This window comes from Stomoxys calcitrans, chromosome 5 (assembly GCF_963082655.1).
Source record: "Stomoxys calcitrans chromosome 5, idStoCalc2.1, whole genome shotgun sequence".
NCBI lineage: Eukaryota > Metazoa > Arthropoda > Insecta > Diptera > Muscidae > Stomoxys > Stomoxys calcitrans.
The window spans coordinates 141,165,630-141,186,319 of NC_081556.1; the positions used below are offsets into that span (position 1 = coordinate 141,165,630).

At 35.5% G+C, this 20,690-nt stretch overlaps 1 protein-coding gene across 1 annotated transcript in view; it reads right to left on the reverse strand.

Annotated features, from left to right (window-relative positions):
- The window catches only part of LOC106080745 (sestrin homolog), a 111,784-nt gene extending 95,352 nt beyond the window's left edge, over positions 1 to 16,432 (reverse strand). The window contains exon 1 of the mRNA XM_059369211.1: positions 15,002 to 16,432. Within this exon, the coding sequence (XP_059225194.1) occupies positions 15,002 to 15,052 (51 nt within the window). The 5' untranslated portion in view covers positions 15,053 to 16,432. The remainder of the gene's footprint in view (positions 1 to 15,001) is intronic.
- Between the last annotated feature and the right edge of the window lie 4,258 nt (positions 16,433 to 20,690).

The window sequence follows — 20,690 nt, forward strand, 5'->3', positions numbered from 1 at the left end:
TGCCCAATTTCAATCAAAACAAGGTAAAAATCAAAGCTTCTAGGAGCTCAAGAAGTCAAATCCGGAGATGTGATTATATGGGGGCTATATCAGGTATATAGACTTATTCGGATTATACTTGGAACAGATGCTGGAAGACATAACAGAAGTCGTTGTGTCAAATTTCAGCCCAATCAGGTGAAAATTGAGGCTTATGGGAACTTAAGAAGTAAAGTCCGGGGATGGGTTTATAAGGGGACTATGTCAGTATATAGGCCGATGTCAGTATATAAACTGATAGGCCGAATTTCAGTCAAATCAGGTGAAAATTGAGGCTTCTAGATGCTCAAGAAGTCAAATCCAAGAGTCGGTTTATATAGGGGCTATACCATTATATAGACAGATTCGGATTATACTTGGCACAGATGTTAGAAGTCAGAACAGAAGTCTGAACAGTCTCTGTGCCGAATTAAAGTTTTTAAGAGCTCAAAAAGACAAAACTGGGGATCGGTTTTCATGGCGAATATTTCAGTATATAGACCCATTCTGATACTTGCCACAGATGTTTGAAGTCAGAACAAAAGTCCTTGTACCAAATTTCAGCCAAGTCGAATGGGGGGCTACAGCCAAATCTTAGCCGATATGGCCCATTTGCAATCCCCAACGACCTACATCGATAAGAAGCATCGGTGCAAAATTTCAAGCCGATGTCTTTATTCGGGATTTCGACAGACGGACGGACGGATATGGGAAGATCAACTCAGAATGTCAAGACTGGGCGCAGACACAATGATGATGGCATGGATAATCACCAGATATGGAGTCTACCTCGAAGTAATGCCGAAGCTGTTCCGAGGTGGAATTAATCCCCAGGGGTGTCAAAAGGGTATAGATAACGGAGTTCGGCATAAGGCGGAGAGACGTACTCGTCACATGCGTTAAGCATTTTCCCATCCTGTGCCGGGGTTTTAGCTGGCACCATTGATAAGGGAGTCCGGCATAAGGCGGAGAGATGGGTACTCGTCACATGCATAAAGCATTTTCCTGTCCTCACCCGAAAAAAAACAAAATTCTTTGGTGGTGGATTAGAATTGCTTCCCGCAGATTCTCAAGAAGTCAAATGCTAGAAATCATGGTGCTAAACTTCTGCCAAATCGAATAAGAATAGCGCCCTCTAGAGGTTCAAGGAGTAAAATGGGAAGTTCGTTAAAATTAGCAAAATTTTATCGAAAACAATGAAATTTTTAAAATTCTTGAGGTGGGGGCTAAAACTCTTCTGGGTGTGCAAAGCCCCCACCCCCAGAAGCCTTTCTACGCTTATGCATTGGGGGCGTAACTTACACCAGCAAAAAAATTTGTTTTTCGTTATTTTTTAAACTTTAGGTGTGATTTTCTCGTGAGCGCCTCGTGAATCGTGATTGTCTCGTAAGTCGTGAGAGTCTAGTGAGTCTCGTGAGAGTCTAGTGAGTCTCGTGAGAGCCTCATGAGTCGTGAGAGTCTTGTGAGTCGTGAGAATCTCGTGAGTCTCGAGAGTCTCGTAAGTCGTGTGAGTCTCGTGAGTCGTGAGAGTCTCGTGAGTCGTGAGAGTCTCGTGAGTCGTGAGAGTCTCGTGAGTCGTGAGAGTCTAGTGAGTCTCGTGAGAGTCTAGTGAGTCTCGTGAGAGTCTAGTGAGTCTCGTGAGAGTCTAGTGAGTCTCGTGAGAGTCTCGTGAGTCGTGAGAGTCTCGTAAGTCGTGAATCTCATGAGTCGTGAGAGTCTCGTGAGTCGTGAGAGTCTCGTGAGTCGTGAGAGTCTAGTGAGTCTCGTGAGAGTCTAGTGAGTCTCGTGCGAGCCTCATGAGTCGTGAGAGTCTTGTGAGTCGTGAGAGTCTCGTGAGTCTCGTAAGTCGTGAGAGTCTCATGAGTCGTGAGAGTCTCGTGAGTCGTGAGAGTCTCGTGAGTCGTGAGAGTCTCGTGAGTCGTGAGAGTCTCAAGAGTCGTGAGAGTGTCATGAGTCGTGAGAGTCTCTTGAGTCGTTAGAGGCTCGTGAGTCGTGAGAGTCTCGTGAGTCGTGAGAGTCTCGTGAGTCGTGAGAGTCTCGTTAGTCGTGAGAGTCTCGTGAGTCGTGAGAGTCTCGTGAGTCGTGCCTGAGTAAAATTTTCGTCTCGTGAGCTTGCGTGAACATAAATCGAAATAAAAATGTTATGTGTGAGTACAATTTTTTTCTAGCGAGCGTGCGTGGGAGTGATTGGAATATTACTCACGCGCACATCTCTACCTAGGGGTCTAAATGCAAATCCTGAGAAGATTAATATCGGCCTGGTAAAGAGCAAGACGAAGGTGGACTAATATGAGATGCCACATTTCCTTAAGAAAACGAATTTGATATAGGACAAGATTAAATACTGGGGAGTAATCTTGGATAGGTAATTGAACTGGAAGAACTACATCCAGAACCGTACTGAGAAGGCTCACAAATGCTGATCACTTTGTAGACGAGACGTAGGCTCGAAATTTTTGGCCAGTGGACTATCCTAGGATTCTGGAATCCTAGGAGCCAACCTAGGATTCTGGAATCATAGGAGCCACGTAGCCAACATTAGTAAGGGGATAAACACCGCTGAAAAATGTTCTGATGCTCGCACCGGGATTTGAACCCAGGCGCTCGGCATTATAGGCGGACATGGCAACCTCTGCGACACGGTGGCCTCACTCCATCTGTTTACAACTGCCTGACTGCATAATACGGTCCTTCCTGCGACCGCGGAATGCTTGAGGTGATATGGTGTGACAGCGTGAACGTTGAATGTGAACATCAGAGCTATAACAACAAGGACAGGAGCATAAGAAGGGGGTTAACCCCTTCTTCGAGGATGGCACGATCTGTTTCGTTTCGGGGCCGGCCCACAGCCGAATAAAGGGGAAGGAAAGGGCAGACGAATTGGAGGACTGCCACCAATAGACTTGGGAATGCGAAACCTTAAGGGGCAGCATAGTTCGAGTTATGGACGTCGGCAACGAACGACAACGGAACGGATCGTGCGAAATCTGCTTGCCGAGAGGAAGCAGTAAGAAGGTCAATATAGTTTTCGACATCATTATGGGTAACATAGGACTACAGATGCACTTAAGCAGCATAGATGTAGCAAGTGACAGCTTGTGTAGGGCATATGGACAAGATGGTTAAACTTTGGAACATTGCCTATGTCAATGCCCTGCTTTTGCAGCTAAAAGATTCCGCCACTTGGGTGCAAAAAATGTAGCAGACTATACCTTGGTGATATAGAATAGAAAACGATTTAGAATTTTGTAAGCAGCATGGACTTCCTGATATAGAACGTAGGCAATTTAGAAACTAGACCACCTATCGACAGATGAAGATTACACTATACAAAACACTGATACTACCCATGTTGTTATATGGTTCTGAGGCATGGGTACATGTGAAAGCAGACGAGGCAGTACTTGGAGTGTTTGAGAGTAAGATTCTTCGTAAAATATATGGACCAGTTTGCGATAATGGAGAATATAGGCAACGTATGAACCACGAGCAATATGAGCTATATGACGACAATAGAATAGTTACACGTTTATAACTTAAATAAAGAATAACATTTTATGGTTTTCATAAAGCAAATACTTCCTATATTAAAAATACAAAAATACAAAAATACATTTAAAGAAGCACCACTACTTAATTTACAAGTGATCTTAGAACATCAACACGTAGTCTTTTGTCTACCAAATGAAGATCGCCTACAATGCTTTTTGTATCAGTTTAAGGTATTTTTTTTTTTTCTTTTTTTGAAAAAAAAAAATCCTAGCATATAGCCGGTTATATACAAAATTCCTTTTTTTCACCTTGAATTTATTTTTTCTTTCAAAATAATTCTCATTTGATGAATGCCTTTGTTGTTGTGAAAAAAATAACATCACAAAAAGGCGTTTAAATGTCAGCAAGAAGAAAGACATCCATTCATTATGGCTTTTGTGTGCCGCCAGTATATGTTCATTTTCTATATCATCATCATCAAAAACCTCATTCTATTCGTTTCCATTATTGAGATAAAATCTTTACAAAAGACCTTGAGGTCCAAAGGTCACTACCTTTGGACCTCAAGGCTATGTGTCCAACACATTAAACGATAACATAAAATTTATTAAAAAACAATAACAACAACACTTGAAAATTCCAACGATAATAATAAACCGAAAAGCCATAAACTATTGTTGCTTAGTAAAGTCCTTTAAATCGTAAAACTTATACAAATATCAATTAAATGTTGGTGCTTAAAAAAAACCATTCAAACGCGACAAAATGTATGTTAATTGAAAGGTATTTTTATTGTAAAGATGGGCACAATATATTTTTAGTAAAATGTAAACAAACTACTTTAGAAGTTATTAAAAATATAAAAGTAAGAGTAGAAAAAGTACAGTAACCTAACTTTATCATAGACGATGTATGTGTAAATACTAGCTAAGTTTGTGTTAGTGAACAAATCACCAAATAACTGAGATCCCAACAACAATTCATATTATGTGGAGAATTAGCTGGGAGAGAAATTCGTTGTGCCTCAGAGTATGAGAGAGAGAGCTTGAATGAGAAAAAGAAATTTCAGTAAACCGAGATAGAGACCACCTGTAGATCCTAGAATAATTTTAAGAGTTACAATTTAATTAGAACAGAAACTCATCAGCATATATGTATGTATAAACGTGAGATACAATATGCCACATTATGGTATTAATATGCATACATATATAGGCATTACATTGAGATAATGCCTAACCTTTCATGTTTGAGTTTTAAGAGGAGCTAAGAGCTAGAGTTTGATATATGGAGTAAAAAGGAAAATGGATTCTGTATTTTATTTTGATGGAGAGAGCGGTCGGTTGACTCAATAAAATAAAATAAAATAAAATAAAATAAAATAAAATAAAATAAAATAAAATAAAATAAAATAAAATAAAATAAAATAAAACAAAATAAAATAAAATAAAATAAAATAAAATAAAATAAAATAAAATAAAATAAAATAAAATAAAATAAAATAAAATAAAATAAAATAAAATAAAATAAAATAAAATAAAATAAAATAAAATAAAATAAAATAAAATAAAATAAAATAAAATAAAATAAAATAAAATAAAATAAAATAAAATAAAATGAAATGAAATGAAATGAAATGAAATGAAATGAAATGAAATGAAATGAAATGAAATGAAATGAAATGAAATGAAATGAAATGAAATGAAATGAAATGAAATGAAATGAAATGAAATGAAATGAAATGAAATGAAATGAAATGAAATGAAATGAAATGAAATGAAATGAAATGAAATGAAATGAAATGAAATGAAATGAAATGAAATGATATGATATGAAATGAAATGAAATGAAATGATATGAAATGAAATAAAATAAAATGATATGAAATAAAATAAAATGATATGAAACGAAATGAAATGAAATGAAATGAAATGAAATGAAATGAAAAGAAATGAAACGAAATGAAACGAAATGAAATAAAATGAAACAATATAAAAAAATTAAAATAAAATTAAACAATATAAAATAAAATGAAATAAAAAATATTTGAAAATATAAAAAAATAAAATAAAAAATAAATGAAAATATTAAAAAATAAAATAAAAAAATTAAACAAAATAAAATAAAATAAAATAAAATAAAATAAAATGAAATAAAATAAAATAAAATAAAATAAAATAAAATAAAATAAAATTAAATGAAATAAAATAAAATAAAATAAAATAAAATAAAATAAAATAAAATAAAATAAAATAAAATAAAATAAAATAAAATAAAATAAAATAAAATAAAATAAAATAAAATAAAATAAAATAAAATAAAATAAAATAAAATAAAATAAAATAAAATAAAATAAAATAAAATAAAATAAAATAAAATAAAATAAAATAAAATAAAATAAAATAAAATAACATAACATAAAATAAAATAAAATGAAATAAAATAAAATTAAATTAAAAAAAATAAAATTCAATAAAATTTTCAAAATTTGCTCATGAACATGAACGGGCGTTTTCTATAGAAATAAAATTTTAAGGAATTTTTCACTACAGACAAAAGGCTAATATATTCTCTCTAAAACCAAAATTAAAGATATGACTTAAATAAAATTAAAATTTCTCACAAAAAAAAAAATTAATAAAATTTTTCCCAACAACGAAGTTTCTATGAAATTTCCTCCAAAGCCAAAATATTAGGAGAGGATAACCACCGCTGAAATTTTTTGGCTGATGTTCTCGCCAGGATTTGAAACCAAGCGTTCAGCGTCGTAAAATTTTTCTTGGATTTTTCGCAAGGACAAAAATTCTATGAAATTTTCACTTAAAACTGAAATTTGTTAGAAGACAAAATGTCAAAAAAAATTTTGTCTAATGAAAAAATTTCTATAAAATTTTTTATAAAGACAACATTTCTTTAAAATTTTATCTAAAGGCAATTTTTCTGCAAAATTTTCTCTATAGACAAAATTTCAGCAAAATATTCGCTAATAACTGAACTTCAAAAACGTGTAACCAAACGTCAAAAACATCTAACCAAAAGTAGAAAAGTCAAAGACCTCGAGCTCGATTATTACCAAAAAAAAAAATACAACAAAAGTCAAAACTTAAAATTTCTCAAAAAAAAATTATAAAATTTTATTTCAAAGTACAATTTCAATGAAGTTTTCTCTAAAGGCAAGACATATATGAAATTTTCTTCAAAGACCAAATGTTTATGAAATGTTTTCTGAAGACAAAATTTTAACGACATTTTTTAACACTTTTTCTAATTTTTTTCTAACAAATAAAAAAACATAGCTGTATCAAATTTTTGATTCATAGCTTAATTCGGGAGTAGCTACTACACAAAGCCAGAAAGACAGACTGATGGACCTTACTAAGATAATCGGTATAAAAAATAGTTAAAATTTTAATTATAAAACTGTTAAGTTTAAAATAAAAATCTTAATTTAGATACAATTAAAAACAAATATAACTCTCTTAGAAAGTCATTTTTTCCATTTAATTTCGTTAAGTATGTCGAGTTGATCTTTAAAAACAAAACAATTATTTATGTTTAATAACACACTCACAATTAAACCCCTTCCCCACAAGACCTACTTATGAAAAACTTTATGAACTGTCATAAAAATAAAATAGTTTTACTTAAAAAAAAAAACTTTAAACTAAAAGTGCTGCAATTTCCAATAAGATTAATGACCACAGAGGCGACAAACCTTAATTTAAATTTCATTTAAATTGTTTACTATAAAATTTAGCAAATGGTACACAGAGAAACCAAAAAAAATACACAAAAACAAAATAAAATTAAAAACACTACAACAATAATCACTCACAGACCTCGGTTAAGAATATCGAGGTTGGGCTTTATTGAGCCATTCAACGGCCGGCAATCATCGACAGCAATTCTTATGATGGAAAAAATTTGTTTTAGTAATAAAAATCTGAAAAAATTATCCTCAAGGGGTGTATGGTATTGGTGTTTTATGTTTATGACATGCACTCTAGTAAAATATTTGTACCTCTCATTGCATCAAGGCGAATGCAGTCTGCACTTTTCTAATTCGCAAGTGCGAAAAAACAACAGCGAATTTTGATGGGGGTAATAACAAAAACTCATAAATGTGGTTATGGTTTACTCGACCGATACAGCAATTCGTATATAATTGTGTGGCATTGCTGGTGGTGCATTGAGTTCAAGCAAACGCACCGTCAACGGGGAGTAGAAAGAGAGCGCATCAAGTGCCTGATTGTTTGGTTAGTTTGGCTTTGCAAGTCTTTGGCCACCATGCAGCAGCACTATCGATTCTTGGTGACGACTTTATTTCTATGCCTTTATGGTTGTAAATGTTTCAAAATTCTAGAATGCGCAGAAAAAAATATGTTCAATTATAAGCGTACTATGCAGTTGTGCACTCTACCCCAAGGAAGTGGCACAGTGGGCAAGCAATTCATAGGCTTATACATTTTTGGATTTATAAAATTTTATCTACAAACAAAATTTCAATGAACATTTTTCTAAAAATTTAATTTAATGAAATTTTTTAAAAGACAAAACTCTTTCGAAAAATTTCTGAAGTTTATCCACCAATTTGTTGTTCCTTGTCTGTAGCTTAGATGTTGGATCAATCTTTAACCTTCTATACATAAACATAACGTGTAATATTGCCTTCATTTTATTCTCGTAGTCATCTTTATACAAAGCCACTGTCTTTTCTCCCTTGTCTGCCGTTAAATTCATAAGTCCTCATTTTCCTTTAAATACTTTCTTGCTTGAAACACTGCGTACACCACATATTTGTCTCTCATGCTCATCTTTGATTTTCGTATGTGATCATCTATTAATGTGCTTCTTCCCATCTCTTGTTCTTCTCTACTCCCTCCTCTCCCTCTGCAATGACTTGCAAGAGCGGAAAGTTTTTATTGGTGTGTGGGAGAGCGTGTTGCGGAACTAAAGAGAGAATCCATTGCACGTTGGTTGGGCTCTCTCGCTCTGTTTTATTCACAAACCATTCATCGTTGTGTCTAATGTTGAGTGCTTTGTCTTGTCGTTGTATGAGTACTTGTAATTTCTTTATGTGTGTGTGTGGTTTTGCTCTTGCTTACTATGCTATTGTAGAGAGTGAGCTCACTGTCGAGGTGTTGTATGAAAACGTCTTGGGTCAGCAGTTCTTCTAGCTTAGTTTTTGTATTCTCTACTTTCTCTTTATAAGCATGGATTTGCTTGTGTTTGTATTGTATTAAGAGTTGTAATACTTTTGTGTGAAAATGTTTTCTCTATGTTTGGCGGGATTTTCCCAAAAACAAAATTTTTATGAATATTTCTCTATAGAAAACAAATGTTATAACATTTTCTTTAGACAAAATTTCTATAAAACTTCTTCTTAAAATAATTTCAGAAATTTTTTTTTCTAGAATCTACTTATAATTAAAACTTTGAAAAATTTTATTAAAACTTTGTCTTTAGAGGAAATTTTATTAAAACTTTTTTGCAAATTTTTCCAGAAAATTTCATTTAAATTTAAAAAATTTTTTTCTTTTGAAAATATTTTGCTAAAATTGGTTTTTTGGAAATAATTTATTAAAATTTTTTTTTAGAAAACGTTTTAACAAAATTTTATCTTTAGCGAAAATGTTATTGAAACTTTTCTTTTATAAAAATTTTATTAAAATATCGTTTTTAGAGAGAAAAATTTGTCTTTAGATGCATTGAAATTTTGTACTTTTTTATTTTATAATTTTTTATGAAATTTTCTCTTAAAAAAAAATTTCAATAAAATGTTCACAAAAAACAAAAAGTTTATAAAAATTTCTCTAGAGAAAAAAATTTAATAACATTTTATTTAAAAAAAAATTCTACGAAATTTGTTCTTAAAAAAATTCCAGAAAATTTGATTTGATTTTTATACCCTACACCACTACTGTAGTACAGGGTATAATAACTTAGTAAATTTGTTTGTAACACCCAGAAGTAAAAGAGATAGACCCATTGATAAGTATACCGATCGACTCAGAAACACTTTCTGATTCGATTTAGATATGTCCGCCTGTCCATGCTAATTTGTGTACAAGTACAGATCGCAATTTTCATCCGATCGGCTTCAAATTTGGCACAAGCATTTTCTTGGGCCTAGAGAGGAATCCTATTGAAAATGGAAAAAAATCGATTCAGATTTAGATATAGCTCCCATATATATGTTCTTGCGATTTGGACTAAAATGGCAATTATATCGCCATTTGTAAACCGATTGTCTCGAAATTTTGCCCGAGAGGTTCTCTTATAAACCTCGACATAAACGGCGAATTTCATAGAAATCGGTTCAAATTTATATTAAGTTTACATACATATGTTCGTCCGATTTGGATTAGTATTGTAATAATTTGGTCATTTGTTAACCCATTCACACGAAAATTGGCACAATGGCCATATTAAGTGTGATGGCTTCAAGGGCCGTGCGTTGTCTTAGCGTTCGAAGCCATCAATACAACTTCCAACAGGTGAACAAAATCTTGTGTAGTTCGGAAGATGTGTAATTTGTTACAGATAGAATGTCTTTCATTACACAAAAATACATGCATTGGGAAAAGTACAGCAAATAAGCAGCGTTGTCGAGCTTGGTTAATGTGGTAATTGTATAATAGATGCGTTTTCGCTATTAATACGATTCAAATACAACATACCAACGCACGGCCCTTGAAGCCTTCACACCTAATATGGTTGAAAAATCTTCTAACCAAAGACGAAACGCGTTCCATAGTGGTTGGTGTGTGTTGCTATCTTTGGCTTTCCATTTGCATCTCCGATCATTCAGCTCGTCTCGAAAGAGAAACAAGCAAAAATTGTATAATTAAAACTTTTACAAAATTTAATAAAAATGTTGTCTTTAGAGAAAATTTAATTAAAATGTTGTCTTTAGAGAAAATTTTATTAAAATTTTGTCTTTAGAGATAAAAAAACTCCTTAGCAAATTGATTAAAATGTTGTCTTCTTTCTTTTTCTTTAAGAATTTCATTGCAATTTTTCTTTGAATTGCAACAAAATCATCCAATGTGCCCACTGTGCCTTAGCTCAGAACAACTACCATGCAAATACAAAATATTTTTACAACTTTATTTCATCACCACATTTTTACGATGTTGACAGATAATATTAAAATATTTTACGATCGTCTATTTTTGTCTGTTTGTTATTTTTCTTTTTTTTTCAATAAAAACCGAACCTAGGACAACAGTTTTGATGGTAAGTTAAGTCGATTCTCTTACTTCAATGGAACGCTAAAGTTGGTTTATTTTATATGTGCGTAGTTAGTGGCTTTTTAGAACAAAACACTAACTCTTACTACAAATTAATATGCTTTGCGTTTTAAAACTAATAACCAAGGACTGTTGTAAATTTTTTAATGGGAAAATCAATAAAAATTAAAAAAAAAACTGCTTTGAGCTTTGTTTTGAAAAGGAATTGACATTTGTTCATGGCTGTTAATCAAAGCAGGAGAAATAACGGTTTTGCTGATAATAAGAATTACCTATAATAACAGAGAGACCATCAGCATACAAGTGAGAGTAAGAAAGAGAGCTATTTGTAAGTAAGAAGGAGAGCAAACTTAAAGAGCACAGACAGATATAGTGCAAAGAGGATTGAAATAACAGAGAAATTTTTGTGCTCTCAAAATTTTACAACAAATGTCAAGCTTATAGGTGTCGGTAATTATTTTATTTTTCGGCAAACCATTTAGCACTGCCGAAAAAATCAAAAAATCAAATTTATTCCAAGAAGAAAAGAAATAAATGGAAGAAAGATAAAGATATTGGAAACTACGACAGCCGAAACCCTATATACGTCGATTAAGCCACAGTTTCCTTCACGGGAAAGGAAATAATGCATATAATGCAGCATTGAGAACAGAATTCGGCTTGCGACATGTTCTTAGATATTTCTCATTTATCTATATTCACAAGCGCCACCAACCAGTCAATGTGCGAAGTTCAAATTCTGTATCTTCATATAATTTATCTATGTGTAAACACTTGCCAGTTGTACCTATAATAATAATTTCGATATCTGACAAGGTTATACCAAACCCATGGCAGCCGGTTATACGTACCGGATTGACCCGATGGAGTTCTTCATCTGCAAGAGCTGCCGCCTCAGTGTATAACACACTGCTACAACAACAACAACAACCTCAGTGTATAATACACTGCTACAACTACAAAAACAAGAACAACCTGTAATAACCGAGAGATCATTAGCATACAAGTGAGAGTAAGAGAGAGAGAGAGAGAGCTCATTTAAAGAGCACTGCTATAGTGGTGGGTGGCAGGGTGTTGTGGTATGCATATTAAATGAATAGAGACAAGTGAACTAAGCCTAAGACTCCTTTAGTCTGTTCCTTATAGAGGTAAATTACAAGAGGCACTGCTTTTAAGATAATAAGAAAAAAGGCAAATTAATTTAATATAATTTAGACTACAGAAATATAATTTTGAGATTTTTTTTAAAAATAAAATATTAACGAAATTCCTCTTTAACAAAATTTTAAAATTTTTTTTGTTAAAAAATAACATTTTAACAAAATTTGTCATAGCCTCGATTATTTGTTTTCGCTACATTCTCGTGGCCATTTAAGCTCGACTAACGTAAAAAGAAAAATTTGTTTATATAAATAAAGTGTTGACAACATCTTATACGTAACAAGTAAAAGCGTGCTAAGTTCGGCCGGGCCGAATCTTGGGAACCCATCACCATGGATTGTGCTAAAAATTTATGCAAAAACAAAAAAATTAAGATGCAGGGTATAATTTTGTTCTACATACCAAACTTCTGTCAAACCAGCAAAAATTAAAGCTTCTAGAAACTGAACAAGGATGATCGAATGATCATCAAGTCATACACTGATTTTGACCGTATTTGGCACAGTTGTTGGAAGTCGTAACAAAACATCGCATGCAAAATGTCAGCCTAATCGGACAAAAATTGAGGCTTGTAAGGACTCAAGAAGTCAAATCGGGAGATCGGTTTATATGGGAGCTACATCAGGTTATAGACCGATTTGAACCATACATGGTGCAGTTGTTGGAAGTCGTAACAAAACATCGCATGCAAAATGTCAACCTAATCGGACAAAAATTGCGGCTTGTAAGAGCTTAAGAAGTCAAATCGGGAGATCGGTTTATATGGGAGCTATATCAGGTTATAGACCGATTTGAACCGTACTTGGTGCAGTTGTTGGAAGTCATAACGGAATACTATGTACAAAATTTCAGCCATATTGGACAAAAATTTCAGCTTCCAGGGGCTTAAGAAGTCAAATCGGGAGATCGGTTAGTATGGGAGCTATATCTAAACCTGAACCTATTTGGCCCATTTTTAATCCCCAATGACCTACATCAATATTAAGTATCGGTGCAAAATTTCAAACGGCTAGCTTTATGCGTTCGACGTCTATCGTGAATTCGACAGACGGACGGACGTATGGACAGACATGGCTGGATCGACTCAGAACGACGATACGATCAAGAATATATATACTTTATGGGGTCTTAGACGAATATTTCGAGGTGTTACAAACGGAATGGCTAGATTAGTATACCTCCATCCTATGGTGGTAGGTATAAAAATCAATTCGTGTTTGTTTGTCGGTTTGTTTATGTGTAGACTCAAAATCGGCAGAACCAATTTTTTGAAATTTTCGCAGATTGTGTAGATTAGTCTGCAAGGAAACATAGGCTATATAATTTTTCGATATCGGAAGGGGACGGACCTTACCCAAAAGCAAAAGTTGACCGATCTGGACAATATGGGTATCAAATAAAAGGTATTGGAGAGTAGAATTCGAATATGGTATTAATTGGGTCCAAATAACCAGAAAATCACCCCTGCCCTAAAACTTCTAAAAGCAGATAAATTGAATGTCCACATCAATATGGGGCTCAAATGAAAGGTATTCGGAAGTAGATTACGAATCTGGCATACAAAATCAGGTTGAAGTATAGGAAGTCATCCCACCTCCCAAAAACCCCAAATGGGCATATTAGCCAACCATGACCATATGGGACTAGGTTTGATTCAAAATCGGCAGAACCGATTTTCTTGAAATTTTCACAGATTGTGTGGTTGGTCTGTAAGGAAACATAGGCTATATAATTTTTTGATATCGGAAGGGGGCGGACCCTCCTCCGCTACCCCAAAAACAACACCCAAAATTTAAAGTGGACCGATAAGAACAATAATGGTGTCAAATGAAAAGTATGCGGGAGTAGATAAGTATGCGGGATTAGATAACGAATCTGGGGCGTCACCCCACCTACACAAAAACGCCCAAAATGGGCACATTAGCCAATCAAGGATATATGGGACTCGGTTTGTTTGTTTAGGTTGGTCAGGAGGGAAACAAAGGCTATAAAATTTTTCGGTTTCTAAAGAGGGACGGACCCTCCCCCTTTCCGCCCAAAACACCAACCAAAATCAAAAGTGAACCGATCGGGACAATATAGGTATCAAATCAAAAGATATTGGAGAGTAAAATACGAATATGGTCTTAAAATTTGAGACTTAGTACCCAGCGGGCCGCCCTAACCCCAAAACTGCCACAAACAGACATATTAGCCGTCTAGGCGGACATGCTAACTTCTACGCTACGATGACCTCCATTGTTCAACGTTAATCGTGAATTTGCCACATTTTGATTTTAAAGTCACCTCGGTTATGATAAAACGTTTATGAACTAACTCTGTGATAAAGGATGACAATTTACCGTTAAAATTCAATACTACTTTTAAGCCAAAAATGTTTCGCTTACAGCAAAATACGATTTGTTGTACGACAAAATGATTCTTTTTGTTTGTTTATACATTGTGACTCTTCCATTTGTTGAGTGTAGCTAAAAAAAAAACACTCAATTATTATCCGATTTGACTGATATTTGGCATGAAGTGTTTCGTTATGATTTCCAACAACTATGCTAAGCATGGTTCAAATAGGTCCATAACCTGATATAGCTGTCATATAAACCTATTTGGGATCTTGACTTCTTGGGCCTCTAGAGGGCTCAATTATCATCCGATTTGGGTAAAATTTTATGCAACGTCTTCTCCCGTGACCTTCAACATACGTGTCAAATATGTTCTGAATCGGTCTGTAGCCTGATACAGCTCCCATACAAACCCATCTCCCTATTTTACTTTTTGAGCCCCTAAAGAGGGCAATTCTTATTCGAATTGTCCAACATTCAGTTGAATTATAGATCCGACTTGGACCATAACTTGATATATCAATAAATATCTATCCTTTTCTTCTTCCCAAAATCCTTGCAATTTAATCGTAGCCAAAGTTTTTCAAGATGTTGACAAGGCTAAATCTTTATAACCTACCACCTAGGGCTTTCATACCCATCATCCCCATTAAGAAATTTTATAAATAAATCGGATTTTTAGCAAAAAAGAAACCCGTTAGCAAATTTAAAATAAAAAAATAAAACATATTTACTTACATCTTGACCGATTTGTCCCATATCTGCATAACAATCAACCATCGAGTACATCTGATGGAAAATCCAGTTTTCAATACAAAAACAACACAATACAAAACTGCAGCGGCAAACAGCAACCAGAACGATGACAGTGCAATGAAGACAGCTATGCACAGTGAGGAAAAAAAAACAAACACACTACGATAACCGAATGACCGACCGACCGACCGATCAACAGATGAACAACGACCACAACGGTTTAAGGCTTCGAATGCGCCAAAGGAAATGTGGTCAGAAAACACGTTTGCTCACAGCAGCTCTCAACAAAATTGGCTTGTAAAAGCGCGGCCTGAAAAAGGTAAAGCCAAAGAGGAGGCAAACAAGCACTTAACAAAATGTGCAGCACAGTTTCAGTGATGATTACAGCAGCGTTATGGGTTAGTGCGGGGGGATTTGTTTTGTAGGAGGGAAAATGTTGCTGAAACACTGGCAGTTGCTGCTTTCTCACAGCACAGAAAGAAAAAAACAAACAAAGATTTTCTTAAAGGTCTTTTTGTTGTTACTCCGAAAGCGAAGAGTGAGTGAGTGAGTGTGTGAGTGTGTGAGAGAGGGGTGTCCCAGCCTTAACGGTGCTTTGGTTGAGGGTGTTGCTTGGCGTTTTAGTTTCAATTTCAACTGCGCAAAAGAGTTGCTTTGCTATTCGGTGCCAACGATAACCGGTTGTTTTTCTTGTGCTTGAAACTCTTCTCCCAAATGCGTTGCTCAAATGTTGCTGCAATGTCACTTTTGCTTGGCCCAGGCAAACTTTCCGCTATTCAGGCGGTGGTTAGCTCTCAAATTCAACCTCAAACAGAACCAGAGAAACTCTATCCACAATAGATGGTGGGCTACACTTGGCGTTGCTGTATTGGCCCAGTTATGCTTGCCCTGCAGAGTGTTTGAGGATCAAAACTAGGTGCTTAGCTTTCTTGCTTTTTCTCCCGGGGCAGAATTTCACTTATTGTGGCCTACAATAGCCAAGATACTGGCACACCTCCTCCTGCGCCTTTTTCGGATACTGCAAACGCTGCTGCCACAAATCCCCTCGCTAAGCTGCAACAATTTCTGTTGTTGCTGCTCCCAAATAAGATGCTGCAAAAATGTCGGTTCGTGATTTAAACGTTTGAATTTGTAAATTTCCCGCTTTAAAGTAAACTCCTTATGGCTGATCAAGCGCAAACTGTTTGTGGCTCTATGGAAGTTTCGCTGTAGGTTCTGCAAGGTTTTGGGTGTTTTAGTTGTAATCATTTGTAATTGACCAACAATTGGTGGGGGAAGTATACAAAGGCTCTACGGCGAGTTCTTTAAAGTTGAGACACTCAGAAAAAAATGCACTTCAACCAGAGATGAGGGAAATTAATTCCTGTTAGTTTTTAATATTTTTCGAAAATTTCCCTTAAAGGATTTTTGAGTTTGCTGAAAAGAAATAAAAAGAAACAAATATTAGGGAAACTTTGCTTTGAGCGAAATTCAAAAAGAGGAGACTAAAAAAAATCCAAAAAAAATAGTAAAGAAAAACAAACATAAAACCAAATATCTTTAAAAATGTGCTAATGTGGTAAAGAGTGAGACAAAATAAAGAATGGTGAAAAATATTTTACTAACATTTTTCGCTGGGTGTAAGAAATTAAAAGAATATTGTGAAAATTGGCGAGATAATGGCCAATATCGTTTCACATTAACCCATTACAGAGGCCCAATTTGAAAATTTTAAACTAATTTTGGTAAAAATCGGTTTAGATTTAGTTATAGCTCTCCTTTATATCATTCACCTGATTAACACTTATTAGGGCGTATTTACTAAAATTTGCATGAAATTTGGTATGGAATGTTAAATTACTCATCTGAAAACCTCAGCCAAGCACACAAAGCAGAGAAGAAAAGAAATTGCCAGTTCCTCAGACAAGGCAGCACACATATCACCCCACTAGTGGACGCGTTTCGCTAATTGGGTTTCTTTATCTCATCGGCACCATCGAGAACTATGTCCGTCCGTCTGACCGGCCCACAGTTCACAGCCAGTTGTTCGTAATACTTATGAATAAGGTTAGAGGCTTTTATGGTTTAAACACAATGCACAACATTTTTGCTTGAGTGTATACTTCACTTTAAATTAGTTTCATATCAAATCTCAAAACACCAAAATGAAAATAAAGCCACGCTTTAGGCAAATTATTGCATTTAGATCAAAACAAAAAAAAAGCAACCACCAATCAGTCACGAATGTCATTAATCAATCAAAACGATTATTGCCAACAAATACCCTGCCCAAGCTAAAAACAAGCCAAAAACAAAACAGAGATTTGTTTATAAAAACAAATTAGTCGACGTAGACAGACAGTTTTCTTTGAGTAATTTTGAAAACAGCTTTTAACATGAGCAGGAAAAACAAAAAAAAAAAAACGAATAAAGTTTGGCCAGGTCGAACCATACGCACACTGCACAAGGAAGGGAGACACTAGGTAAGTTTTATGGATGTTTTATGAACTTTTTTGAAGCATAATAGAGATTTAAGGCAGATGGATAGACGGACAGACGGTAGGACGATAAGTTAGACAAACCGGCGGAAAGACGGACAGACCATCCGGCGGAAAGATGGACAGACAAATCGGTGGAAAGATGGACAGACAAACCGGCGGAAAGATGGACAGACAGACAAACAGACCGACGGACGGACAAACAGACGGACGGACAGACAAACAGACGGACGGAAGGACAAACGTACAGACAGACGGACGGACGGGGACGGACAAACGGACGGAGGGACAGACGGATGGAGCTACGGACTGACGGACAGACGAATGAATTGATGGACAGACAGACGGACAGAAAGACTGACAAAACGATGAACATACGGACGGACAGAAAGACTATTAGACCGACAGACGGAAGAACATCCGGACGAATGGAAAAACGACAAAAGGTCGGACGAACGGACAGATGGACGGACAAACGGACGTACGGACAGACAGATGGATCGATGGACAGTTAGACGGAGATACGGACAGACTGACGGACAGACGAATGGATTGATGGACAGAAAGACTGACAAAACGACGAACATGCGGACGGACAAACAGCCGGACAGAAAGACAAATAGACCGACTGAAGGAAAAACAGCCGGACTGATGGAAAAACGACAAAAAGTCGGACGAATGGACAGATGGACGGACAAACGGACGTACGGACAGACAGACGGATCGATGGACAGTTAGACGGAGATACGGACAGACTGACGGACAGACGAATGGATTGATGGACAGACAGACGGACAGAAAGACTGACAAAACGACGAACATACGGACTGACGAATGGACAGATGGACGGACAAACGGACGTACGGACAGACAGACGAATCGATGGACAGTTAGACGGAGATACGGACAGACGGACGGACAGTGCACAGACAAACGGACAGAAAAACAGACGAATGTATGGATGGATGGACAGAAAGATGGACAGAAAGACTGACAGACGGATAGATAGACGGACAAACAGATAAACAGACGGACGAAAAGACAAACCGACCGACAGACGGAAGGACAGCCGGACAAACAGATTGGCGGTCGAACGAACGGACAGATGGACGGACGGACGGGCCACCCTAGCACCGAGGTTAGCATACCCCCCTATGACGCTGAACGCCTGGGTTCGAATCGTAGCGAGGACATAAGAAAATTTTTCAGCGGTGGTTATTATGAGTTGCCCAAAAAGTAATTGCGGATTTTCTAAAAGGAAGTAAATGCATTTTTAATAAAACTTAGAATGAACTTTAATCAAATATACTTTTTTTTACACTTGTTTTCTAAAGCAAGCTAAAAGTAACAGCTGATAACTGACAGAAGAAAGAATGCAATAACAGAGTCACAAGCTGTGAAAAAATTTGTCAACGCCGACTATATGAAAAATCCGCAATTACTTTTTGGGCAATCCAATACATCAAATACAGACAAAAAACTTTAGTTCTTTAGTTGTAAAATAGCAGTTTGAAGAACAAGTCAAATATTTTCAATTCAAAAGTAATTACAAAAGTTTATTTCCAATAGAGTTGTCAAAAAATGTGTTAATTTTTTATTCTTTTTCTGTTTTTTGTATAAATCTCGCCCCAAAGATGAGAATCAAAGATTTCTCGAAATATTGGCAGAAATGAAGATAATTAAACCAGCAAAAAACAACGTCATCTGATTTTTTCTTCCCATGACCTCGAGCCAGATTATAAAATACAATGGAATGGAGTAAAATACGTGCAAAGTTCGGCCGGCCCGAATCTTATATACCCTCCACCATGGATCGCATTTGTCGAGTTTCCTTCCCGGTATCTCTTTTAAGATAAAAGATAAAAGAAAAGAATTGCCATGCTATATCAAGTTATGATCCGATTCGGACCATAAATGGTTTGAATGTTGGAGGCCATAGTAGAAGTCATTTTATAAAATTTCAACCAACTCGAATAAGAATTGCGCCCTTTAGGGGCTGCAGAAGCTAAATGGGGAGATGGGTTTTTATGGGAGTTGTGTCAGTCTAAAAACCGATTTAGACCATATTTGACACGTATGTTGAAAAATCGGATGATAATTACGCCCTCTAGAGGTTCAAGAAGTCACGATCCCAGATCGGTTCATGCGGCAGCTATATCAGGTTTTGGACCGATTTGAACCGTATTTGGCACAGTTGTTGGAAGTTATAACCAAACACGTCATGCAAAATTTCAGCCAATTCGATAAGAGGTGCGCCCTCTAGAGGCTCAAGAAGTCAAGATTCAAGATCGGTTTATATGGCAGCTATATCAGATTATTTACCGATTTGAACCATACTTAGCACAATTGTTGGAAGTCATATTAAAACACGTCGTACAAAATTTCAGCTAAATCGGATAAAAAATGCGCCCTCTAGGGGCTCAAGAAATCACGATCTCAGATCGGTTTATATGGCAGCTATATCAGGTTATGGACTGATTTTAACCATACTTAGCACAGTTGTAGGAAGTCATATTAAAACACGTCGTACAAAGTTTCAGCTAAATCGGATAAAAAATGCGCCCTCTAGAGGCTAAAGAAGTCAAGACCACAGATCGGTTTATATGGCAGCTCTATCAGATTATTTACCGATTTGAACCATACTTAGCACAGTTGTAGGAAGTAATATATAAACACCCCGTACAAAATCGGATATAAAATGCGCCCTCTATAGGCTCAAGAAGTCAAGACCCAAGTTCGGTATAAACGACAGCTATATCAGGTTATGAACTGATTTTAACCATACTTAGCACTGTTGTTGGAAATTATAACAAAACACTTTATGCAAAATTTCAGACAAATCGGATAACAATTGCACCCTCTATAGGCTCAAAAACTCAAGACTTCAGAACGGTTTATAAGACAACTATATCAGGTTATGGACCTACTTTAATCATACTTAGCACAGTTGTTGGAAATTATAACAAAATACATCATGCAAAATTTCAGCCAAATCGGATAACAATTGCGCTCTCTAGAGGCTCAAGAAGTCAAGATCCCAGATCTCGACCAAAAGCCATTTTTTCATCAAAACATGACAAGTTTTGTTCGTTCACTTTACGCCAATCCAAGTTTCATTAGGGTATCTTTCGATCAAAAGCCATTTTCCCTCCAAAACATGACAAGTTTTGTTCGTTCTCTTTACGCCAATCCAA